At 41.2% G+C, this 23,322-nt stretch overlaps 1 protein-coding gene across 1 annotated transcript; it reads left to right on the top strand.

Moving 5' to 3' along the window:
• The first annotated feature begins 1,646 nt into the window (after positions 1 to 1,646).
• On the top strand, positions 1,647 to 21,127 carry LOC110488212 (synaptic vesicle glycoprotein 2A). Its single transcript, XM_021560329.3, has 13 exons — positions 1,647 to 2,041; positions 7,513 to 8,287; positions 9,424 to 9,604; positions 11,131 to 11,282; positions 11,432 to 11,565; positions 13,264 to 13,353; positions 15,287 to 15,394; positions 15,657 to 15,745; positions 16,008 to 16,172; positions 16,359 to 16,492; positions 16,627 to 16,830; positions 17,044 to 17,203; positions 17,361 to 21,127. The coding sequence occupies exons 2-13, from the start codon at positions 7,687 to 7,689 to the stop codon at positions 17,542 to 17,544; spliced, it is 2,202 nt and encodes a 733-aa protein (XP_021416004.1). The 5' UTR covers positions 1,647 to 2,041; positions 7,513 to 7,686; the 3' UTR covers positions 17,545 to 21,127.
• The last annotated feature ends 2,195 nt before the right edge of the window (positions 21,128 to 23,322 follow it).

Here is a 23,322-nt window from a genome sequence, read left to right as displayed (position 1 = left end):
CCTTAAGTATTTTTTTTATAAACCCCCGAATACAATGTTGCTATAGGCAGTGCTTTGAGTGGATTACAAATATATATGCTTCCAAACTAGAAAAAAAACATCTGTGCTGCCTCCATGTTGAATGTGGTTCTCACTCAGTCTGTTGCCATGGTTATTGCAGATACCACTTGTCTGATGTAGTGGGTTATGGAGGAGGATGTATAGGGCTGCATAATCCTACTCTGATATTTTAAGCCATTTTTGATCATTTAAATTAACAATATTGATTCTTGAAGATTAAAATTGGTTGATACCACCAAGCCCCAGTTGAAAACGGGGACTGAAATCGGCCTTTAGAATGATCAGAATTGGACACAAAGTTAATTGTGAATGGACCCAACATAGCTTGACCATGGAGACAGGATTTTAAGTGTATCAGGCCAAACCTAGGTCAACAACAAGAAAACAAGGTTGAGGTAAAATGTCTTCTGGTCATGAGAATCTTCCGGTTGTTTTTTGTTTTACCTTTATTTAACTAGGAAAGTCAGTTAAGAACAAATTCTTATTTTCAATGACGGCCTAGAAACAGTGGGTTAACTGCCTGTTCAGGGGCAGAACGACAAATTTGTACCTTGTCAGCTCAGGGGTTTGAACTTGCAACATTCCAGTTACTAGTCCAAGGCTCTAACCACCATTCTACCCTGCCACCCCAGTTCCAGGGTATCTGTTTTTTTTTAGGTATGCACTCATTTCACGCCACTTCGATAAAGCTACGACCGGAAGTGATTTTCATAGCAGGTTAGGAGAGCTTTTTTGTTGTTGCTAACCCTAACTCTTTTCCTAACCTTAACCTCAGTCTCCTAACCTGCTGCAAAAAAATAACATTCCAGTGGTAGCTTTATAAAAGTGGCGTGAAAAAAGTGTTTCTCTGTTTTTTTAGGTGGATAATGTTCCCTTGCATTATGAATGAGACTTATTGTACCTATCCTGACCTATGATATTGACATTTGAAATATTAAGCAGTTATGAGTTTTAATGCGTGCAAACGAAGAGGCTTAAAACCCTATATTAGGTTGGTAAATTAAACCCCCCTTAAAAATATGTTAGCTATTTTCATAGCGGTAGAATAACATATGTTAAATAATTTAAGCTTTATTATTAAGCTTACTGGTTTCTTCAGCATCTTGTCTATGATGTCATTATGTGGAATGGACCAGTGGTTGGCATAGAAACAGGAGCAGGTGTGTGGGGGGGGGCACTTTGATATTCAACTCAGGGAGACATGTTCAGTTACATGGAAAACATTGTTTCAGATATCTCTTATGAATATGCCTGTTGATTAGGGATAACTATGGGTCATGTTTCAACTATATATTTATTTTTTTACGGATCATATCGAAGCTGTTCTATGCGAACATTGAATTGGAGCAGAGTAATACCAATATTGGTAACTTAAGTGTAGGCTATCACTGAAAGGGAGGCAATTCCTAGTATATACTATACATGTTTGCATGCGCGGTAAATATCATTTTAATTTAGAGTGTGTAGACCTAATACAGCCAAAGCCTAGCATACATTAGTTCGTATTGAAACAAACATACCATCATGTTATGAATATAAATAGGCTACACGTCATGGTTGCTTTCTTTCACATGTAGGCTACACATGATTCGAATAGTGTGTGGGATGATGAGAGGGTGTGGTAGGCAACATCTAAACTAAATGGATGTTAATACTTTCAAATTGTTTGAAATACGGGTTAAGATAAATGATTCACTTGAGAACCACTATAGCACCAATAAGATAGACCGTGGCAAGGTGAGTGAATGGTCTATTTATGCCGAGGACCAAACATTTTCGATTGGGGGGAGGGGATCCACGATGCTACGTTTGGTACCCACTGAGGTGGTACTTCTTGTTTCTCGCTTCACGCTTCCTCTTCAGTCAGTTGGGTTACGGGGAGCCTATCCACGTTTGACCAGCAGCAGCAGCATCAAACGTACAGTCATCCTGTGGACACAATTCAAGCTGGGGATATAGTGAAAATCAAATCATAATTACGGTGAGATGATGCTGTTACCTTTACTAAAATGAAACTCAACAAATTAGTTATAATTAGCCTACATAAGCCTAACGTTACCCCGTTGTTATCTGGATGTGCGTGCATCCCAAAAGATCTTGCGCACGGGCCACGATTTAGGGTGTGAAAATCATCTTGCGTTTTATTGAAATGCAGCCTATCTATTTATGCGTCGATTCAGACTCAAATTGTGGATATTTCTTATTGCCTATTTAACATGACAGTATCCTGTCTAACATTATATCCACATCATCCCGCAGCCCTGCGTAAAAAATGCAGTCACGACAATGCCATATCTCTTCAAATAATACGATTGGAACTGCGTTCGGTTTAAAAAATATAGATTTTTCCGAAAATAATATGTTGAATATTGAATTTAGATCAACAATTCTGCTAATTGCTTTAAGTCAGTTGTAAAAGACGCGCTGCTTTTGTTGTACTGAGTTAAATATTGAATTATTGGCTACCCCTAAATATATTATATTACTAGCATACTATCTTAATTTTCGCAGTCGTATTGCCTTGTGTTTTGACAAATGTGTTATAATTTTGCAATTGTCCTTCACGAAGGCGATTCATCGTGATTGTGTTGGTGAGGGGGATGGTAAAGGGGGGATTTCATGTCGACTGAATGCCAACCGTCCGTAATGCAAGTTATTGGCAGACAATTTCTGACATAATAAACGTACATGTATGACCTTGCAAAGATCTCAGATGGACCATCATATTGAGGTCTAATTAAAGCCTCGCCACTTTTGGCAAGCCAATGCTTGCATGCTTTGCCTCCATATGACGACCTTGTCTCAGATGGCGCCATTTGTTGCTAATGTTCAACGGGTTTACTATTTCTCTTAACAAATACATGTTTCATTGACCATTAAAATAATAATGCCTGCACAACATAATTAGCATATTTAGTGCCTGTAGATTTAGATTTTTTGGCATGCAGAGGCGTCATGCCCAGTGGCACATGTCCCCCACAAGTTTGTAAAAATATTTTTTTTTCTCTCTGTAATACTACAAGCCACAGCAATTTTATGAAGTTGGCTTTAGCTAGCCCAGATAGGTTCCCAATCTCTCATAACTAGCAACCAAGAAGCCATTGCAGGCTATATATCAAGTTGGAGTAGCTAGCTTGTCTATCTATTTTAGCTGGTATGCCTGGTGGCAAGGTTGGTAGACTTTAGAAAAGCAAGAAATAACTAAATAAGACTCGCATTCCTTTCAATCGTTTACCCAGGCCACCCAATGAACTTGTCAAGGGGACGTTGGACTGTTGGGACTGACAGTCACAGGGCCTCTGGTTCAGGTCATGGTCGGACTACCCCCTTGAATTTGTCACCTTCATGTGAGAAGTGGGATGGTAAAGTACTGGGACGCCAGGAAAGCGGGGTTTGCATTTTAGGACCAATATGTGTTAAAGTGAGTCTTGTCCCCATCTCTGACCCCACATGTGCAATCGTGTGGACGTTACTGACTAAAATATAGTATATCTGACAGTTTTTTTCTAAATAGATGGATGTGTTGTCATTGCTGTACCCAGTTTCATCCTCACTCTTGCTGCTTTTGGCAGGCACCTCTTAGGCTAATGGGTCACCCAGTGGCTCTTTAATCATGTTGTCTGCCACCCTGTTGTCAGGAAGGAATTCCCTGAAGAAGGCTCTCCCGCTCACTCTCTCTCCTCTCTCTCTCAAGTTCTATCTCCCCTTTTCTCAATGTATCTCTTCCATTCTGTCTGTGCATTGTATCATGTCCTGTCTCACTTCCTTTGCTTTCTTCCGCCCTCTCACTATCACTCTCTAGATGTTTCTCTCCCCTCCCATCTGCTCACAGTCTTGAACCTCCCAAAGCTTTGAAATCAATCTGATTCTCTGAACACAGTCTTGATGCAAAAAGTTAATCCTCTCACTCCTGTACTATTGTTTTCCCTTCGTATAATCCCAACACATGACATGAGAGGATTAATAATCCTCATTAACCATTTAAAGCAGGCACCGCTTTAAACACCCCAAAATGGCATTATAGGTATAGAAGAGCATTAGAGTTTATCTCCAGTCCTTGTCAAAGATGAAGTGGACAGCTGTTTCAACAAAATACATACAAAATACAAATACTGGGTTTCAGCCTTGTACAATGGGCTTTTGGTATTTTGTTGTCAAGGAAAATGTGGCCACGTCCATAGATTGAGATAATAATGAATTGTAAAAAGCAGAAAGATAAAATGGCAAGGACATACAGCCCATCCCCCTGGGCAGCCAGTTCAAAACATTGCATTTGAAGCTCAGTTACAATTTGACCAACCCATTTGATTCTGTAACAAATTTAAATTCTTGTATCAACACATCTGTTCATCATTGTCTTACAAAATCCAATGCTATACTAATAAATGCTATATTTATTTGTTTCACATTTTGAGAAAGAGACCATTGCACGTTTACCGCTGTGATAGGCAGACATACTGTAGATAAAAGGCTCCCAAATAATATTGTTATCGGTGATGCTGATTGTATCAAAATATTCCCACCTTCTCTAATGGTGGCCACTATTTTAAATCTGACTTTGGGGAACAGGAAACTGTATCTCAGCGTATATACAGTGCATTCGCAAAGTATTCAGACCCCTTGATTTTTTCCACATTTTGTTACGTTACAGCCATATTCTAAAATGGATTCAATTGTTTTTTTCCCTCATCAATCTACACACAATACCCCATAAAAACAGGTTTTTAGACATGTTTACAAATGTATTAAAAATACACAACTGAAATATTACATTTACATAAGTATTCAGACCCTGTATTCAGAACCTTTACTCAGTACTTTGTTGAAGCACCTTTGGCAGCGATTACAGCCTTGAGTCTTCTTGGGTATGACGCTACAAGCTCGGCACACCTGTATTTGGGGAGTTTCTCCCATTTTTCTCAAGCTCTGTCAGGTTGGATGGGGAGCGTTGCTGCACAGCTATTTTCAGTTCTCTCCAGAGATGTTCGGTTGGATTCAAGTCCGAGCTCTGGCTGGCCCACTCAAGGACATTCAGAGACTCGTTCGCAATGCTGCTTCTGTGTTGCCTTGGCTATGGGCTTGGGGATGTTGTCCTGTTGGAAGGTGAACCTTCGCCCCAGTCTGAGGTCCTGAGCTCCCTGCAGCAGGTTTTCATCAAGGATTTCTCTGTACTTTAATCCGTTCATCTTTCCCTCGATCCTGACTAGTCTCCCAGTCCCTACCGCTGAATAACATCCCCACAGCATGATTCTGCCACCACCATGCTTCACCGAAGGGATGGTGCCAGGTTTCCTCCAGACGTGACACTTGGCATTCAGGCCAAAGAGTTCAATCTTGGTTTCATCAGACCAGAGAATCTTGTTTCTCATGTTCTGAGTCCTTTAGGTGCCTTTTGGCAAACTCCAAGCGGGCTGTCATGTGCCTTTTACTGAGGAGGGGCTTTTGTCTGGCCACTCTACCATAAAGGCCTAATTGGTGGAGTGCTGCAGAGATGGTTGTCCTTCTGGAAGGTTCTCCCATCTCCACAGAGGAATTCTGGAACTATGTCAGAGTGACCATCGGGTTCTTGGTCAACTCCCTGACCAAGGTTCTTCTCCCCAGATTGCTCAGTTTGGCTGGGCTGCCAGCTCTAGGAAGAGTCTTGGTGGTTCCAAACTTCTTCCATTTAAGAATAATGGCGGCCACTTTGTTCTTTGGTATCTTCAATGCTGTAGAATTGTTTTGGTGCCCTTCCCCAGATCTGCTCTCGAGTGGTGCAGCTGTCTAAGGCACTGCATCTCAGTGGTAGAGGTGTCACTACAGACACCCTGGTACGAATCCAGGCTGTATCACAACCGGCCGTGATTGAGAGTCCCATAGGGTGGTGCACAATTGGCTCAGTGTCGTCCAGGGTTGGCTGGTGTAGGCCGTCATTGTAAATAAGAATTTGTTGTTAACTGACTTTCCTAGTTAAAAAAATGTTAAATAGAAAATCTGTGCCTCAGCACAATCATGTCTCTGAGCTCTACAGACAATTCCTTAGACCTCATGGCTTGGCTCTGACATGCACTGTCAACTGTGGGACCTTATATAGACAGGTGTGTGTCTTTCCAAATCATGTCCGACCAATTGAATTTACCACAGTTGGACTCCAATCAAGTTGTAGAAACATCTCAAGGATGATCAATGGAAACAGGATGCACCTGAGCTCAATTTAGAGTTTAATAGCAAGGGTCTGAATACTTATGTAAATAAGGTATTCATGTTTTTTAATTTGCAAATACATTTGCAAACATTTATAAAAAAAAAACATTTTCTCTTTGTCATTATGGAGAATTGTGTGTAGATTGATGAAAATATATATACACTACTGTTCAGAAGTTTGTTTTTGAAAGAAAAGCACAATTTTTGTCTATTAAAATAACATCAAATTGATCAGAAATACAGTGTAGACATTGTTAATGTTTTAAATGACTATTGTAGCTGGAAACTGCTGATTTTTAATGGAATATATCCACAGGCGTACAGAGGCCTCCTGTGTTCCAATGGCACGTTGTGTTAGCTAATCCAAGTTTATCATTTTAAAAGGCTAATTGATCATTAAAAAAGCCTTTTGAAATTATGTTAGCACAGCTGAAAACAGTGAACAGGCGACTCCGGAATGCTGGCATTCTAGGCAGAGTTGCAAAGAAAAAGCCATATCTCAGACTGGCCAATAAAAATAAAAGATTAAGATGGGCCCAGAATGCCAGCATCCCGGAGTCACCTCTTCACTAAGTGTTATCCACATTTGACAGGCTTTTTACTTCCAGTATGGTCGATTCTGCATCTTAACATGTGAGAGAGGCCATTTTTAAATATAGCAGTATAAGTCAAAAGCAACATTGTTTGTGCATTGCAATAATACACACTTGGATTCATACTCTTAATTTATATTATTTAAAATGTCCTTTCCATATGTTTGAAAAAATATTGCTTTTGACTTATCAATGAATCCACAGTCCACGAGGAATTGCTGCTACCCTTCTCAGTATGTCCCTGCTATAGTTTCCCTGGTGTTGAGTGGTTATCAGATGGACACCAGACACAATATGTCAACAGGAGAACAGTAAGCCATTCCTAATCAGTTCAGAGAGTGCAAATTGAGATAAGATGCTGCTTGGCAACTGCTTAGAAATACTCTCCCCCTAGCAACAGTAACAGGCTTACTCATTTATTGAGCATTATAGAGATGGAATGGTACTTAAAGGGGCAATCTGGGATTCACAAAACAACAAATTGCAACCCACCACTTGTTTTGATAAAGAGCTGAGGGATGGAGCTATGGATGCAAGGACTCCATTCGATCACAATTATGGTTTCAAACATGTTTTAAACTATACGGTATTTGTTTACAATTATATTGACCCCAACCCTGATTCTGAAGTATGGTCCATGTGACTGACAACGTGTTTGCGCTTTCCCTCTGTATAGGAGCTGTCCATCACAAAGCGGGCCCTGTGATCCAATTCAGCTCAACTCTCCGCCACCCTGTTGAGGGTAAACTGGAACGCTACCTGACAGAAACACTCCCCAGAGATTCCTGAGTTCACAACCTACTTTTCAGGTGATAAACCCCTGCCTTTGAGATTCCTCAACACTTCAATAATGGAGGACGGCTATCAGAACAAGACAGCCTTTATAAAGGGCGCCAAAGACATTGCCAAAGAGGTCAAGCGCCAGGCGGCCAAGAAAGTGGGCCGTGGTGTGGACAAGATGACCGACGAGTACAGCAAACGCTCCTACGCCCGCTTTGAGGAAAACGACGACGATGACTACCCTGTAGTGCCTGGGGGGCAGGACGGTGGTTACTACCGGGGCGACAGCCAGGCAGCCAATGACGAGGAAGGTGGCCACAGCGACTCCACAGAAGGTCACGACGAAGACGACGAGATCTACGAGGGCGAGTACCAGGGCATTCCCCGCGCTGACTCGAGCAAGGCTGCTGACGGCCTAGCAGGGGGAGATGGGCAGCAGTTCAGGGACATGGCACAGTTTGAGGGGGAACGGCGGAAGGACCAAGAAGAGCTAGCCCAGCAGTACGAGACCATCCTGCAGGAGTGTGGCCATGGGAAGTTCCAGTGGACTCTCTACTTTGTGCTGGGGCTGGCACTCATGGCAGACGGTGTGGAGATCTTCGTAGTGGGCTTTGTGCTCCCCAGCGCCGAGAAAGATATGTGTCTGTCAGAGGAAAGCAAGGGCATGTTGGGTAAGTGTGACCCTTAAACTGTGTCTTTTTAACTGATTTGATTGATTTACATGCTAGGTAAGTGAACCCTTACATTTTTTTGGAGCGTGTTGAAGACTGTATTTCTCTGATCGAGTGTCATACAGTATGTGGGGGGATTTATCGGTCCCAATGCAAATTCAATTAAACCCTGTCGTTCTGCGGTAAAGCATGCTCTGCAGCTTGCTTTGATCTTGTCTCTCGGACACGTCTGTCTGTCTCCTGACACGTTCCTTCCTCTTCCGCTGACAGAGAGTTCATTCTCACATAAAAGGGAAAACCATCTATAAATAGCCTCCTCCATCCCACACCTCCCCCTTTCACTGCCCTTGAGCTTTGTGTGTGTGTGTGTGTGGTGTGTGTGTGTGTGTGTGTGTGTGTGTGTGTGTGTGTGTGTGTGTGTGTGTGTGTGTGTGTGTGTGTGTGTGTGTGTGTGTATCTGCCTGTTTGTGTGTCTGTGAGTGTATGACGGTGTGTGTGTGTGAGTGTATGACGGTGTCTGCCCACACACACCTGACCGCAGGTTTACACAATGCAATTGGCAGATAGCACAAATGCAAATCTTTTTGGGGTAGTACATTGCAAGACAGTCATTTATGTGAGTTGTGATAACAAAGTCTCAAGATGTGAGGGATTTACCGTAGAACTTGGAACCCAAACCGATCAGATTAGCATTCTTGCATCGTTATTTTGTTAATTGATTGCACCCAAATTGGCCATTTTAATATATAGGATTCATATAATATAAACGTTTGACCGTTTATTTTGATTCCTCATGTCTAACTCATTGTTAGAAAAAAGTTAGGTACTATATTTATTCAATATTATATGAATCCTATACATTTCAATGGCAATTTGGGTGCAATCAATTAGCATAACTTCAAAGAGGTCAAATGATATTTCAACAAAATAATGTTGCAGGAATGCTAATTTTATCTGTTTCTAACAACATAAACGATTTCAGAACAATCTGAGATGGGTGGGTGTTGAAATCCTCTTGTGCTTTTTGGGTTGAAACGACCCACGTGTTGTGCCCAAGGTTAGCAAATAAAGCAGCTGTATGCACAGGTCTGATTGAAACATGAATCTCTCTCATTGTCTCTCTCCGTCCTCTGCAGGTCTGATTGTTTATCTGGGAATGATGGTCGGGGCATTCGTGTGGGGTGGGCTCGCTGACCGGATCGGCCGACGGCAGTCCCTTCTCATCTGTCTCTCCATCAACAGTGTCTTCTCCTTCTTCTCCTCCTTTGTTCAGGGCTACAGCACCTTTCTCTTATGCAGACTACTTTCTGGTGTTGGGTAAGATTCTGAAAACTGATGGATGGTGAATGAGTGACACACAGATGCAGGTGGGCTTAAGGGCTTTTTAATATTGTTGCAGTGCCTTCAGAAAATATTCACACCCCTTGACTTTTTTTTTTCTGTGTGCAATAATAGGGTTTAATAGTATTTATAAATGACTACCTCATATCTGTACCCCACACATACAATTATCTGTAAGGTCCCTCAGTCGAGCAGTGAATTTCCAGCATAGATTCAACCACAAAGACCAGGGATGTTTTCCAATGACTCGCAAAGAAGGACACCTATTGGTAGATATATAAATTGAATATCTCTTTGAGCATGGTAAAGTTATGACTTACACTTTGGATGTAATCAACACACCCTGTCACTACAAAGATACAGGTGTCCTTCCTAACTCAGTTGCCAAAGAGTTAGATAACCGCTCAGGAATTTCACCATGAGACCAATCAATGGTGACTTTAAAACAGTTACAGAGTTTAATGGCTGTGATAGGAGAAAACTGAGGATGGATCAACAACATTGTAGCTACTCCTCAATACTAACCTAAATGAAAGAGTTGAAAATAAGGAAGCCTGTATAGATTTTTTTTTTTTCAAAACATGCATCCTGTTTGCATTAAGGCATTAACGTAAAACTGCAAAAAATGTGGCAAAGAAATTCACTTTCTGTCCTGAATACAAAGCGTTATGTTTGGGTCAAATCCAACACAACACATCACTGAGTACCACTCTTCATATTTTCAAGCATTGTGGTGGCTGCATCATGTTATTGGAATGCTTGTTATTTAGGATAAAAAATAAACTGAATAGAGCTAAGCACAGGAAAAATCCTAGAAGAAAAACCTACTTCAGTTTGCTTTCCTACAGACACTGTGAGACAAATTCACCTTTCAGCAGATCAATAACCTAAAACACAATACCAAATATACAGTGGAGTTGCTTAACAAGATGACATTGAATATTCCTGAGTAATCTAGTTACAGTTTCGTCTTGGAAATCTATGGCAGGACTTGAAAATGGCTGTCTAGCAGTGATCAACAACCAACTTGACAGAGCTTGAAGAATTTTAAAATGAGTGATGTGCAAATATTTTACAATCAAGGTTTGCAAAGCTCTTAGATACTTACCCAGAAAGACTATGAGCTGTAATCGCTGCCAAAGGTGATTCTAAGATATTTTGTATTTAATTTTCCCCAAATTTGCAAAAATGTCTAAAAACATGTTTTCACTTTGTCATTATAGGGTACTTACTGTGTGTTGATGGTTGAGAAAAAAATATATATTTGAATTCAGGCTGCAACACAACAAAATGTGGAATAATTCAAGGGGTATGAATACTTTCTGAAGGCACTGTTAATAATTAGGAGAGTTAGATTTTCTTGGCTTTAATGCTAAGAATGACCTTTCATCCCAATAGCACCATCTCGGGAAGCTTTGTAGCACTCCTACCAACAAATATGATCTTCAAGTTTGATTTCATTTAACCTCCAGTGGTTTGTTTCTCCATGCTAATCGTTTCAGGATCGGTGGTTCCATCCCCATTGTGTTCTCCTACTACTCAGAGTTTCTGGCCCAGGAGAAACGTGGGGAGCACCTCAGTTGGCTCTGCATGTTCTGGATGATTGGTGGCATCTATGCCTCAGCTATGGCATGGGCCATCATCCCACACTATGGTGAGTAGCCTATGGCGGGAATTCAATCATCACGGCTATGGCCCCAAAAGCCCTCAAAGTGCCTTATCACAAAGTTGTATCTAGTGATTACGCAGGGATACAGTTTGTGCTTCGTCCCATTTCTCTCTCTCTGCTTCCTCTCCTCCCAGGCTGGAGTTTCCAGATGGGCTCTGCGTACCAGTTCCACAGCTGGCGTGTGTTCGTCCTGGTGTGTGCATTTCCCTCTGTTGCAGCTATTGCTTCTCTCACCACCATGCCAGAAAGCCCTCGCTTCTTCTTAGAGGTAAGCAAGGGTTGCTTTCTCACAAGTCCATATAGAAGCAGTTTACCCAAGTCCAATTCTGACCTCAATAATTTGATGCCTAAGATATCATTACCTGAGTTGGCTATTGAACCGCAGTAAATATAGGCAGATCATACCTTTAAAGGCACAATCTGGGATATTGTTAATTTAGTATTTTCAATTCTTCAGATTTACAGTGCATTCGGAAGGTATTCAGACCCCTTTTCTTCATTCAGACTGTTTCCACATTTTGTTACGTTACAGCCTTATTCTAAAATGGATTCAATAAAAAATGTTCCTCATCAATCTACACACAATACCCCATAATGACAAAACAAAAACAGGTTTATAGACATTTTTGCAAATGTATTAAAAAAAAAAAAATACAGAAATACCTTATTTACATGGAAAGCATACGTTTAATATCTCTTTGACCATGGTAAAGTTATGAATTACACATTGGATGGTGTATCAATACACCCTGTCACTACAAAGATACAGGTGTCCTTCCTAACTCAGTTGCCAAAGAGTTAGATAACCGCTCAGGAATTTCACCATGAGACCAATCAATGGTGACTTTAAAACAGTTACAGAGTTTAATGGCTGTGATAGGAGAGATCTGAGGATGGATCAACAACATTGTAGCTACTCCACAATACTAACCTAAATGAAAGAGTGAAAATAAGGAAGCCTGTGTAGATTTTTTTTTCTTCAAAACATTAAAGTAAAACTGCAAAAAATGTGGCAAAGAAATGAACTTTCTTTCCTGAACACAAAGTGTTATGTTTGGGGCAAATCCAACACAACGCGTCACTAAGTACCACTCTTCATATTTTCAAGTATTGTGGTGGCTGCATCATGTTATTGGAATGCTTGTTATTTAGGATAAAAATAAACTGAATAGAGCTAAGCACAGGAAAAATCCTAGAAGAAAAACCTACTTCAGTTTGCTTTCCTACAGACACTGTGAGACAAATTCACCTTTCAGCAGGACAACCTAAAACACAAGGCCAAATATACACTGGAGTTGCTTACCAAGATGACGTTGAATAAGTATGATGATCCTGAGTGATCTAGTTACAGTTTCGTCTTGAAAATCTATGGCAGTACTTGAGCTTGAATAAACAGAGGAGCTCTAGAGTTTCTCTGTGGAGATGGGTGAAGGAGTGGCTTCGGGACAAGTGTCTGAATGTCCTTGAGTGGCCCAGCCAGAGCCTGGACTTGGGCCCAATCGAACATCTCTGGAGAGACCTGAAAATAACTGTGCAGCGATGCTCCCCATCCAACCTGACAAAGCTTAAGGATCTGCAGAGAAGAATGGGAGAAACTCCCCAAATACAGGTGTGCCAAGCTTGTAGCATCATACCCAAGAAGACTCAAGGCTGTAATCACTGCCAAAGGTGCTTCAATTTGTAGATTGATGAGGGGAAAAAACGATGGAATCCATTTTAGAATAAGGTAACAAAATGTGGAAAGGTCAAGAGGTCTGAATACTTTGTGAATGCACTGTCCACATTGATTTTTGAGCTTCGCACTACTTACTTTACTAGCATAACCCAAAATATAAGGTTTTATTCCAAATTCAGGCACATTACAGTAAACCCTTAGATACTTCACACAGACATGATGTTTCACAATACTCGTAATGTGTTTCAACTGTAAGTGTTTTTGATGAACTATGCGATCATTTCCCAACAGAACGGCAAACACGACGAAGGCTGGATGATTCTGAAACAAGTTCACGACACCAACATGAGAGCAAAGGGACACCCAGAGAAGGTGTTTTCTGTGAGTATGTCTGAGACAAATATGTAAAGTCTTTGAATTGAAAGGTTCTTCTGCAGAAAGGGTTTATGATGTTGTATTGTCCTGTCCTAGCTGTTTATTTCTGTGTAACCTCGTCCCCAGGCTGGAAGTATGTGATGAGACTATTATTTGTTTACTGCATATGCTAGACCTGCTATTTTTTTGTTAATTTTTTTACCACTCCAAACGGGAATTTCCCTCACAGGAAAATGGAGTTGTTCTAATCTAATCTGACCTAATGTACAGTGCCTTGCGAAAGTATTCGGCCCCCTTGAACTTTGCGACCTTTTGCCACATTTCAGGCTTCAAGCATAAAGATATAAAACTGTATTTTTTTGTGAAGAATCAACAACAAGTGGGACACAATCATGAAGTGGAACGACATTTATTGGATATTTCAAACTTTTTTAACAAATCAAAAACTGAAAAATTGGGCGTGCAAAATTATTCAGCCCCTTTACTTTCAGTGCAGCAAACTCTCTCCAGAAGTTCAGTGAGGATCTCTGAATGATCCAATGTTGACCTAAATGACTAATGATGATAAATACAATCCACCTGTGTGTAATCAAGTCTCCGTATAAATGCACCTGCACTGTGATAGTCTCAGAGGTCCGTTAAAAGCGCAGAGAGCATCATGAAGAACAAGGAACACACCAGGCAGGTCCGAGATACTGTTGTGAAGAAGTTTAAAGCCGGATTTGGATACAAAAATATTTCCCAAGCTTTAAACATCCCAAGGAGCACTGTGCAAGCGATAATATTGAAGTGGAAGGAGTATCAGACCACTGCAAATCTACCAAGACCTGGCCGTCCCTCTAAACTTTCAGCTCATACAAGGAGAAGACTGATCAGAGATGCAGCCAAGAGGCCCATGATCACTCTGGATGAACTGCAGAGATCTACAGCTGAGGTGCGAGACTCTGTCCATAGGACAACAATCAGTCGTATATTGCACAAATCTGGCCTTTATGGGAGAGTGGCAAGAAGAAAGCCATTTCTTAAAGATATCCATAAAAAGTGTCGTTTAAAGTTTGCCACAAGCCACCTGGGAGACACACCAAACATGTGGAAGAAGGTGCTCTGGTCAGATGAAACCAAAATTGAACTTTTTGGCAACAATGCAAAACGTTATGTTTGGCGTAAAAGCAACACAGCTGAACACACCATCCCCACTGTCAAACATGGTGGTGGCAGCATCATGGTTTGGGCCTGCCTTTCTTCATCAGGGACAGGGAAGATGGTTCAAATTGATGGGAAGATGGATGGAGCCAAATACAGGACCATTCTGGAAGAACCTGATGGAGTCTGCAAAAGACCTGAGACTGGGACGGAGATTTGTCTTCCAACAAGACAATGATCCAAAACATAAAGCAAAATCTACAATGGAATGGTTAAAAAATAAACATATCCAGGTGTTAGAATGGCCAAGTCAAAGTCCAGACCTGAATCCAATCGAGAATCTGTGGAAAGAACTGAAAACTGCTGTTCACAAATGCTCTCCATCCAACCTCACTGAGCTCGAGCTGTTTTGCAAGGAGGAATGGGAAAAAATGTCAGTCTCTCGATGTGCAAAACTGATAGAGACATACCCCAAGCGACTTACAGCTGTAATCGCAGCAAAAGGTGGCGCTACAAAGTATTAACTTAAGGGGGCTGAATAATTTTGCACGCCCAATTTTTCAGTTTTTGATTTGTTAAAAAAGTTTGAAATATCCAATAAATGTCGTTCCACTTCATGATTGTGTCCCACTTGTTATTGATTCTTCACAAAAAAATACAGTTTTATATCTTTATGTTTGAAGCCTGAAATGTGGCAAAAGGTCGCAAAGTTCAAGGGGGCCGAATACTTTCGCAAGGCACTGTATACATGTACTGCATACAGATGAGTTGAAAATGGAAGGTATTGTTTTCCCAGGTCACCACCATCAAGACTGTAAAGCAGATGGATGAGCTGGTGGACATGGGTGGAGACATATCAACTTTGCGACGCTATAAATTGAAGCTGACCAGCCTATTCCACCAGGTAAGCGTCATGTTTAAGATCCTATACAGGTATGAAAAAATGATGGTTTTATGTGTATATATTTTATATTTCACACAGTATATGTTCATTTACTGTTTGAGACTGCATAGATTATGTACGCCACTCAGCAGGCGTTTTATCCGAAACGACCAAAGCCCAATTTATGCTAAGTGGGTTTTATAGTGTGTTTTTGTGTTTTTAAACCGACTCAGCTGTAAAAACCTAGGTGCATATCTTAGTACTTTTCTGTGGGTTGCTATAGGTGCGGAGTAACTTCTTGGCCATCTTCAATCCAGAGTACAGAAGGACCACCTTCATGATGATGGCTGTCTGGTTTACCATGTCGTTCAGGTAGCAGAACCAGGACCATGACCTTAGTTGTTATCAGCGGCCTGTGCACAAACCGGTTATTTTCTGATCAATCAGAAAGCTCAAGAAATGTTTTATCATATCAAATCTGAAAAGGTTCTAAAAGATCATGTCTCCTGCCATCTTAACAGGCCGGCCATTGAGGTTCATACTTATCTCAACTGATTTCAACATAGTGAAAAAATGAAGTAACGTAATCATGTTTATTTGGTTGAACCACTTTTGTATTTTACTTCTCCCCCAGCTACTATGGGCTGACAGTGTGGTTCCCTGACATGATCAAGTACATCCAGAAGCAGGAATATGCCTCGCGCACCAAGTTCTTCACCAAGGAGCGAGTGGAGCATGTCACTTTTAACTTCACCTTGGAGAACCAGGTGCACCGCCAAGGACAGTACTTCAACGACAAGTCAGTCCTCATGATATTACACAGAACTTTGTGAATTTGCAATATGCCTTTCTGTATCTAATCAGGAATGGTTAACTGTGCTGGCCTTAATTTCACAACCATGCAATGGACACTAATTGGTAGTCGACTCTAACACAGCTGGGCCGTTAAATACAAGGTCTTTCTAACTTTATCATTGTCCGCAAGGTTCATCAACCTTAAGATGAAGTCCATGGTGTTTGAGGACTCAGTGTTTGAGGAGTGCTACTTCGAGGACATCACCTCTAGCAGAAGCTTCTTCAGAAACTGCACCTTTATCGCAACTCTCTTTTACAATACAGGTAAAGTCTCTCCCAAAACCAGAAGCATAAAACGATATAGAGTAGAGCTTAGAATATTGCCTAGCATTGAACTGGGCAGTATCCTACCCGTGGCCCTTTCTTGACACCTCTCTTGCTTTCAATTCTCTTGTCAGACTTGTTCCAGAACAGAATCATCAACAGCAAACTTGTAAACAGCACCTTCCTACACAACAAGGAAGGCTGTCTGTTGGACTTCACTGATGACAACAACGCCTACATGATCTACTTTGTCAGTTTCCTGGGCACATTGGCCGTGTTACCCGGCAACATTGTGTCAGCCCTGCTGATGGACAAAATTGGACGTCTGAGGATGTTGGGTATGTCACGCCTTCATGAATGTGTTATTAATGCTTTATACAACATTCAAAGAAAAGGTGCTTCTTGTGAGATCATACATCTGATGATACATGAACCATGCAGGCTTTACTATACCACAGTATTTCATGATTAGCCTACTACAGAAAGAGCCCTTATCTTTGATTTTTTTCTCTCTCTCTTTCTCTTCGCCCTCAATCTCTTTTCCTACACAGCGGGATCAAGTGTCATATCTTGTGTCAGCTGTTTCTTCCTGTCATTCGGCAGTACCGAGTCGGGAATGATCGCCCTCTTATGTCTCTTCGGCGGCATCAGCATAGCTTCCTGGAATGCCCTGGATGTGTTGACTGTGGAACTGTACCCCTCGGATAAAAGGCAAGCGCACCTACCTCACATTTTTTAAGTGTTACAGCTCCTTCTTGCACAGTGAATAAAGGGGTATTTTATGCAGTTTTATTGAAAACATATTTAAGTTTTCATGTTAAGTTCTGAGAAGTTACTCTGCCAATTTCCATTATCTTCTCTTTTTTAGGACAACTGCATTTGGCTTCTTAAATGCCCTTTGCAAGCTGGCTGCTGTCCTCGGCATAAGCATCTTCCAGTCCTTCGTAGGCATCACCAAGGCTGTGCCCATCTTGTTCGCTGCGGGCGCACTCGCAGCCGGCAGTTTCCTGGCTCTAAAGCTGCCTGAAACACGGGGCCAGGTGCTGCAGTAGCACAATTCACCACCAGAAGGCAGAAGAGTGTAGCTGCAGTGGCCACATTGCAACCAGGGCCCGACCAACCATACAATCTCAGCCCATTAAACACCAAAAAACTGACTGTCATCAACATTATCACAACGGTCCCAGATTACTGAGAAAAAATGAGGATAGCATCATACTTAAAATGCTGATGTAACCCATTTAGCCTGCACAGACTAGCTGACATCTTCACCACAGCATAAAATAGCACATTGGGTTTTCTTTCTAAGAGATCCTACAGGTTAGACGGAATGAAATCCTGCCAACACAGATACAAGTTTATAACCCACTGCCAAAGGATGCAAAGATACTGCTTGATAGCTACAATGCTTAATGGGGATAAATTGATCATAGATTCTTCCCAACAAAAGAGATCAAACATCTATACACCCTCAATTCATCCTAGCATCCAAAGCTGACCATCATGCCATTCAAATAAGGTTACAGATGCCCTCCAATAGATTTCCACCTGAAAATAGCTTTCACTGTAACTTAGCTTCCTGCTGAAAAAGCGGAGCTCAAATGAATACTTGAATATTAAATTGATGTTTTTCAGCTTTGGCTGATTATAATAGTGGTGAATCATACTTCAAAGCTTCTTGTCCTTTGTAATCTGAATGGACTTGATGAGTGAAAGCCGTATGATAGAAGCCCATTGGTTGATCAGCCTATTGCTTGCATCTTATATCCTCTGTCCTTTAGGATCTGTGGGGAAGAAAGGGCAGGATCGTTGTCATTTAAATCTCTTATTGGCTTCCTCTGAAAGAGAATATTACAAACAATATTTCCCTTACCAGGTGACATGCACCAAGCTCCCTGCTTCAAAAGAATGATATATATTATTTGTTCACACTTGACATTGATACTAGTTATTTGATCATATAGACAACAGACGACATGTGTGTTGAAGGTATATTGTAAGTATTGAAATAATGACATGACCAATAACGGGGTCAATATTTGAGTTTATTTATTGATGGCAATTTGACGGGATCGTTTTTAGTTTTATATTTGTATTTATTATGGATCCCCGTGCACACTAAACAACTACTGTATTTGTTGTTCTAGATCAGATTTACTTCAAGCAGTGAAATACTGCATATGTCTAAATCATTTTATGGTGTGTATGTATGAGGGAGATGGAGAAAGAGTTACATCATATGTATCCTGTATGGTTTTGTAATGGGTTCTATGAGACCTCTGGGGCACTCATTCATGTACATTGATCTACATTGATAAAGTGCATCATTAGGATCCTGTAAAGATATTGCAACGCCAGACAAAGACGAGTAAATACGATGACAACCTATTTAACACATCAGTGGAGATATCCGTTCATTTTGAAAATCTCGGATGTGTTTACTTTAAAATAACGAATACATCAATGAGCCCAGGATTACAACTCATGTTTCCTGCTTATCACATAGTGGTCTTATGCTCTCTGCATCAGCATGTGCCCCGCTCTCTGCTGTCTATTAAGGCATACAGAACATTATACCTAGGAGGACCGAAGTCGGCCTGTTCAGTCGCCAAGCAATGCAGTATTAATGAATCCATATACACTGTTACGAAGAACATTATCCTCCAGTCATACGGCTCATGTGATTATAGCAACTAGTCACTCCCAGATTCATTTGAAGGGCTCAATTAAATGCAAACCGTAATATAAACACTATTTTCCCTGTGATAAGAAATGTACAAATGTACAATGTACAGAGCGACTTACAATGTACAATTTATTGCCCCCCCCCCCTAAAAAAAATCCCTTCAGAGGGAGGACATGTACGTTGGCAAGGCAGGCTTGGTTGAATCTGGCCCTTTGTTGATTATTATGTGCTTACTTGTCACCATGTCCACGCCATCCCTTTTAATCTTTGTGTCACAAGTGTGGTGACAATCAGTGAGAGAGCTGATCTCTCCATTGCTCAGCTGTAGTGTGAGTGTGATATCTGACTGCAGGCAGATTGGGCCTGTGGGATTTCTCTGTTGCTGTGTGCTTGGTACAAGAGCAGTGTCTGATGTGGTACTGGAATGATTTCTTCAAATCGGATCTCTTTAGTGTTGCGTATGTCTGTATGTGACATCTATTGTTATTTGTGTGTGCACATAACTGACACATTTGTTCTAGACCTAGTGTGTTTGAGTGAGTTTGCGAAAGATACGTGTAAAACAATGTGTGTAGATTGAATTTGTGATCTCTGTTGTGCTCTCTTTGTGTGAGTGCGTGCATGTGTGAGTGTGTGTGCCAAATATTTTTCTACTTCTGTTGTTCTGGTGTTTTCATCCCTAAGAACGAGCACAGGTCAATAGGGGCCATTATTAACATATCTATGAACTAAAAGACTAATGCAATAGATATCTAGATCAATGTGATGTTCTTTATAGTTGTCAACCTTGGGCGCTCTTTTGCTGATTAGGCCTCCGCCAGACAAATGTTTTCCTCTGAAAAGCGGTATTTTGTCTCTGTGATTGCCTGGCAGGTTGCATGGTAATCATGAGAAAAGCACATGACATTTGTACAAAGCAAATTCAAATGACGTGTGTTACCAATTGCAGAGTGGTTTTGGGGAGTGTCAAAATCCCAGCCATTATCCCATTAGATTCCGCGTAGATTCAGGATAAGAATCTGGACTCTCGTTTTAGACCCATCAACCTTTAAACTTTTCTCTGTTCATATCTCTCTAAGATCAAAGGTCCCTGTGGCAGGCTGGTCAAAGTAGCCTTCCCAATAAGCAGGATGTTAAGCATGCTTGTGGTGTCTGATCTCTCTGGCTGTTCGTATGCCTGGTCTGTTTGTCCAAAGCAGGAGCTGCTTTTGTATTGCTGTCGTATGGTGACACTTTGGGTCTTTATGTACAGTATCAGTTCTACGACCGCTTTTGGTCAGAGTGGGATGACTTGGTGCAAGTTTTGTCTATGTTTTTTTTAAGTATGCCGTTGTTGGTAAGTCTTTGGTGATCCTGTTAAATAGTTGTACTTCTCTCTGCTTTCAGTGGGGGTTAAAGTTCAAGGAGAAAAGAAATCAAAGCAATAAAAGGGATATCTTTCGCCCTTTCCTAATGAACAGGCACAAGAATAGATGGGTTTCCAAAAGTAAGTATTTCAAAATGGCCACCATGTTCTCGTCAAAAGGGCGCCCTCAGTAAATTAAAGCTCATGTCCACTTAGATGAAACTGCCGTTTTTTAATGTGACTTAAAAATCAACGTGCTATCATTGTACTGTGTGTAGAAACTGTAGACGTTTGTACGTATGAGTATAAAATATGTGGACAACAAAAAAAAGATCAAGGAAAACACTTTGACAAGACTGTCAACATGACGGAACACTATTGTATGTTGTCTTTGTTTTGTAAATGACATTTAAGAAAAAACGTGAATAAATTCTTCAGTAATCACTCCCATGGGATGTTGAGAATATTTAACAGTGATGCTGACCAGGTGCTGGATGTGTTTATTTTATGTGAGAATTGTTACCTATGGGATTCAAATTTGTGGGCCATTTGTCTATCCAGTTCTATGAAGAAAATAATAAACTACTATGGACATAAAAACAAAGTCCTTTCCCTGTTTTGTGATAAGGAAATTGTGTACGTGTGTGTGTGTGTGTCGCCGTAGGAATCAACCATGCTGAATGCTGCTCTAAAATGTGTAACAAACACAAAGCCTCTTTCACATCACTGGAACCTTCTATCAGTTAGCAGGATGGCCGTCCTTAACTGTAAGGCCACAGACTCAATGTTATATGTTTGTCTAGAAGGCCATTTTAGGTTCCGCTGCCAAAATATCGAAGCGCTTAACGTACCCAACAGAGTCATGGAAATGACCGTCTAAGATCAATGAACTGTATTTTATATATTGTTCCCAACACAGTGCTTTTAGCTGTGCTGCCCCATCATATTGTTTTCTAGAAGGGTTTACAACTCGGATCATTTCATTCTGATTGATGATTTTAAATCCCAGATTGGAGGGATGTGCTGACCACAGATTGTACATGTTTTTAAACCTGCTCTCTTATGCACTTTGCACTGTTTTAACTTTCATTCATTGTTATTTTTAGGTTGTGTTGTGTCTCATATGTAACTAACTATAAGTGTGCTGCTTGCTTGGGCTCGTATGAAAATGAGAATCTCAATGTGACTTTTCTGCATAAATAAAGGATTATTCGTAATATTATTTTTAACACATTCTTGTCATGGTGAAATGTTTACACTGCGTAATTTTGAATTTAATCGGACGCGTTCTCTGCAGCAATAATCACTCACATTTTGAGAACTATTGTGCAACATGCTGGGTCAAGGATTATATTCATAGAATTCGGTATAATACTGAGTCTACGATTACAGAATTGTTCAACAGAAAAACAAACAACCAGTACACAGTACTGTATGTCCTGAGAAAATGAGTCATTAACTTGTGAACCAATATGTGTTTTCATATCCCATTAACTATGTCCAGTTGGTGCTCCCCTCCCTTTTTCATAATCACCCCCTAGCTAATTGAGGGTCTTCATAAGTAATAATATAACATTTCCTGCTCCCTCCGGTCCCTCTTGTATGCATTGGTAAAAAGCTGTTGATAGTGGTGAAGGATGTTGCAATAGTTGTATAGACTGAGCCAGGCCTTGAGCTATTCTGAGTCATGAGGACTGAGGCCAGTGTTGACATTATGATGATAGAGGGTTATTAGCTGCGCGTTATGAGGGAGGAGAGAAGAGAGGCTGAGTATTTTCCAGATGTTCAGCCTTATTATGACAATGACAACACACATCATATCAGAGGTTCTTTTACTCCTCCTCATCTCTGTGGTGCGCGTGTGCGCGCACACACACACACACTATTTGCTTCTCTCTTTCTCTCCCTGTTGTGAGTGCAGCTCCCCCTCACATGGGGCTCCCGAGTGGAGCTGCAGTCTAAGGCACTGCATCTCAGTGCAAGAGGCGTCACTACAGTCCCTGGTTTGAAACCAGGCTCTATCACATCCGGCTGTGATTGGGAGTCCCATAGGGCGGCACAAAATGGCCCTGTGCTGGCCGGGGTAGGCTGTCATTGTAAATAAGAATTTGTTTTTAACTGACTTGCCTAGTTAAATAAAGGTCAAATTTTTAAAAAAAAAATATATATATATGACTGTGGCTAAGGGTTCAATCCCAGGTCCTAGCTGTGTGATTGGTACATTCCTAGCTCCTAGCTGTGTGATTAGTACATTCTTAGCTCCTAGCTGTGTGATTGGTACATTCCTAGCTCCTAGCTGTGTGCTTGGTACATCCCTAGCTGTGTGATTGGTACATTCTTAGCTCCTAGCTGTGTGATTGGTACATTCCTAGCTCCTAGCTGTGTGATTGGTACATTCCTAGCTGTGTGATTGGTACATTCCTAGCTACTAGCTGTGTGATTGGTACATGCTTAGCTCCTAGCTGTGTGATTGGTACATTCCTAGCTCCTAGCTGTGTGCTTGGTACATTCCTAGCTGTGTGCTTGGTACATTCCTAGCTGTGTGATTGGTACATTCTTAGCTCCTAGCTGTGTGATTGGTACATTCCTAGCTGTGTGATTGGTACATTCCCAGCTCCTAGCTGTGTGATTGGTACATTCCCAGCTCCTAGCCGTGTGATTGGTACATTCCCAGCTCCTAGCTGTGTGATTGGTACATTCCCAGCTCCTAGCTGTGTGATTGGTACATTCCCAGCTCCTAGCCGTGTGATTGGTACATTCCTAGCTCCTAGCCGTGTGATTGGTACATTCCCAGCTCCT

This window comes from Oncorhynchus mykiss, chromosome 30 (genome assembly GCF_057628025.1).
Source record: "Oncorhynchus mykiss isolate SJ-2025 chromosome 30, ASM5762802v1, whole genome shotgun sequence".
Taxonomy (NCBI): domain Eukaryota; kingdom Metazoa; phylum Chordata; class Actinopteri; order Salmoniformes; family Salmonidae; genus Oncorhynchus; species Oncorhynchus mykiss.
The sequence above is the reverse complement of the archived record's forward strand: the minus strand, read 5'-3'. Positions and strand labels throughout refer to the sequence as shown.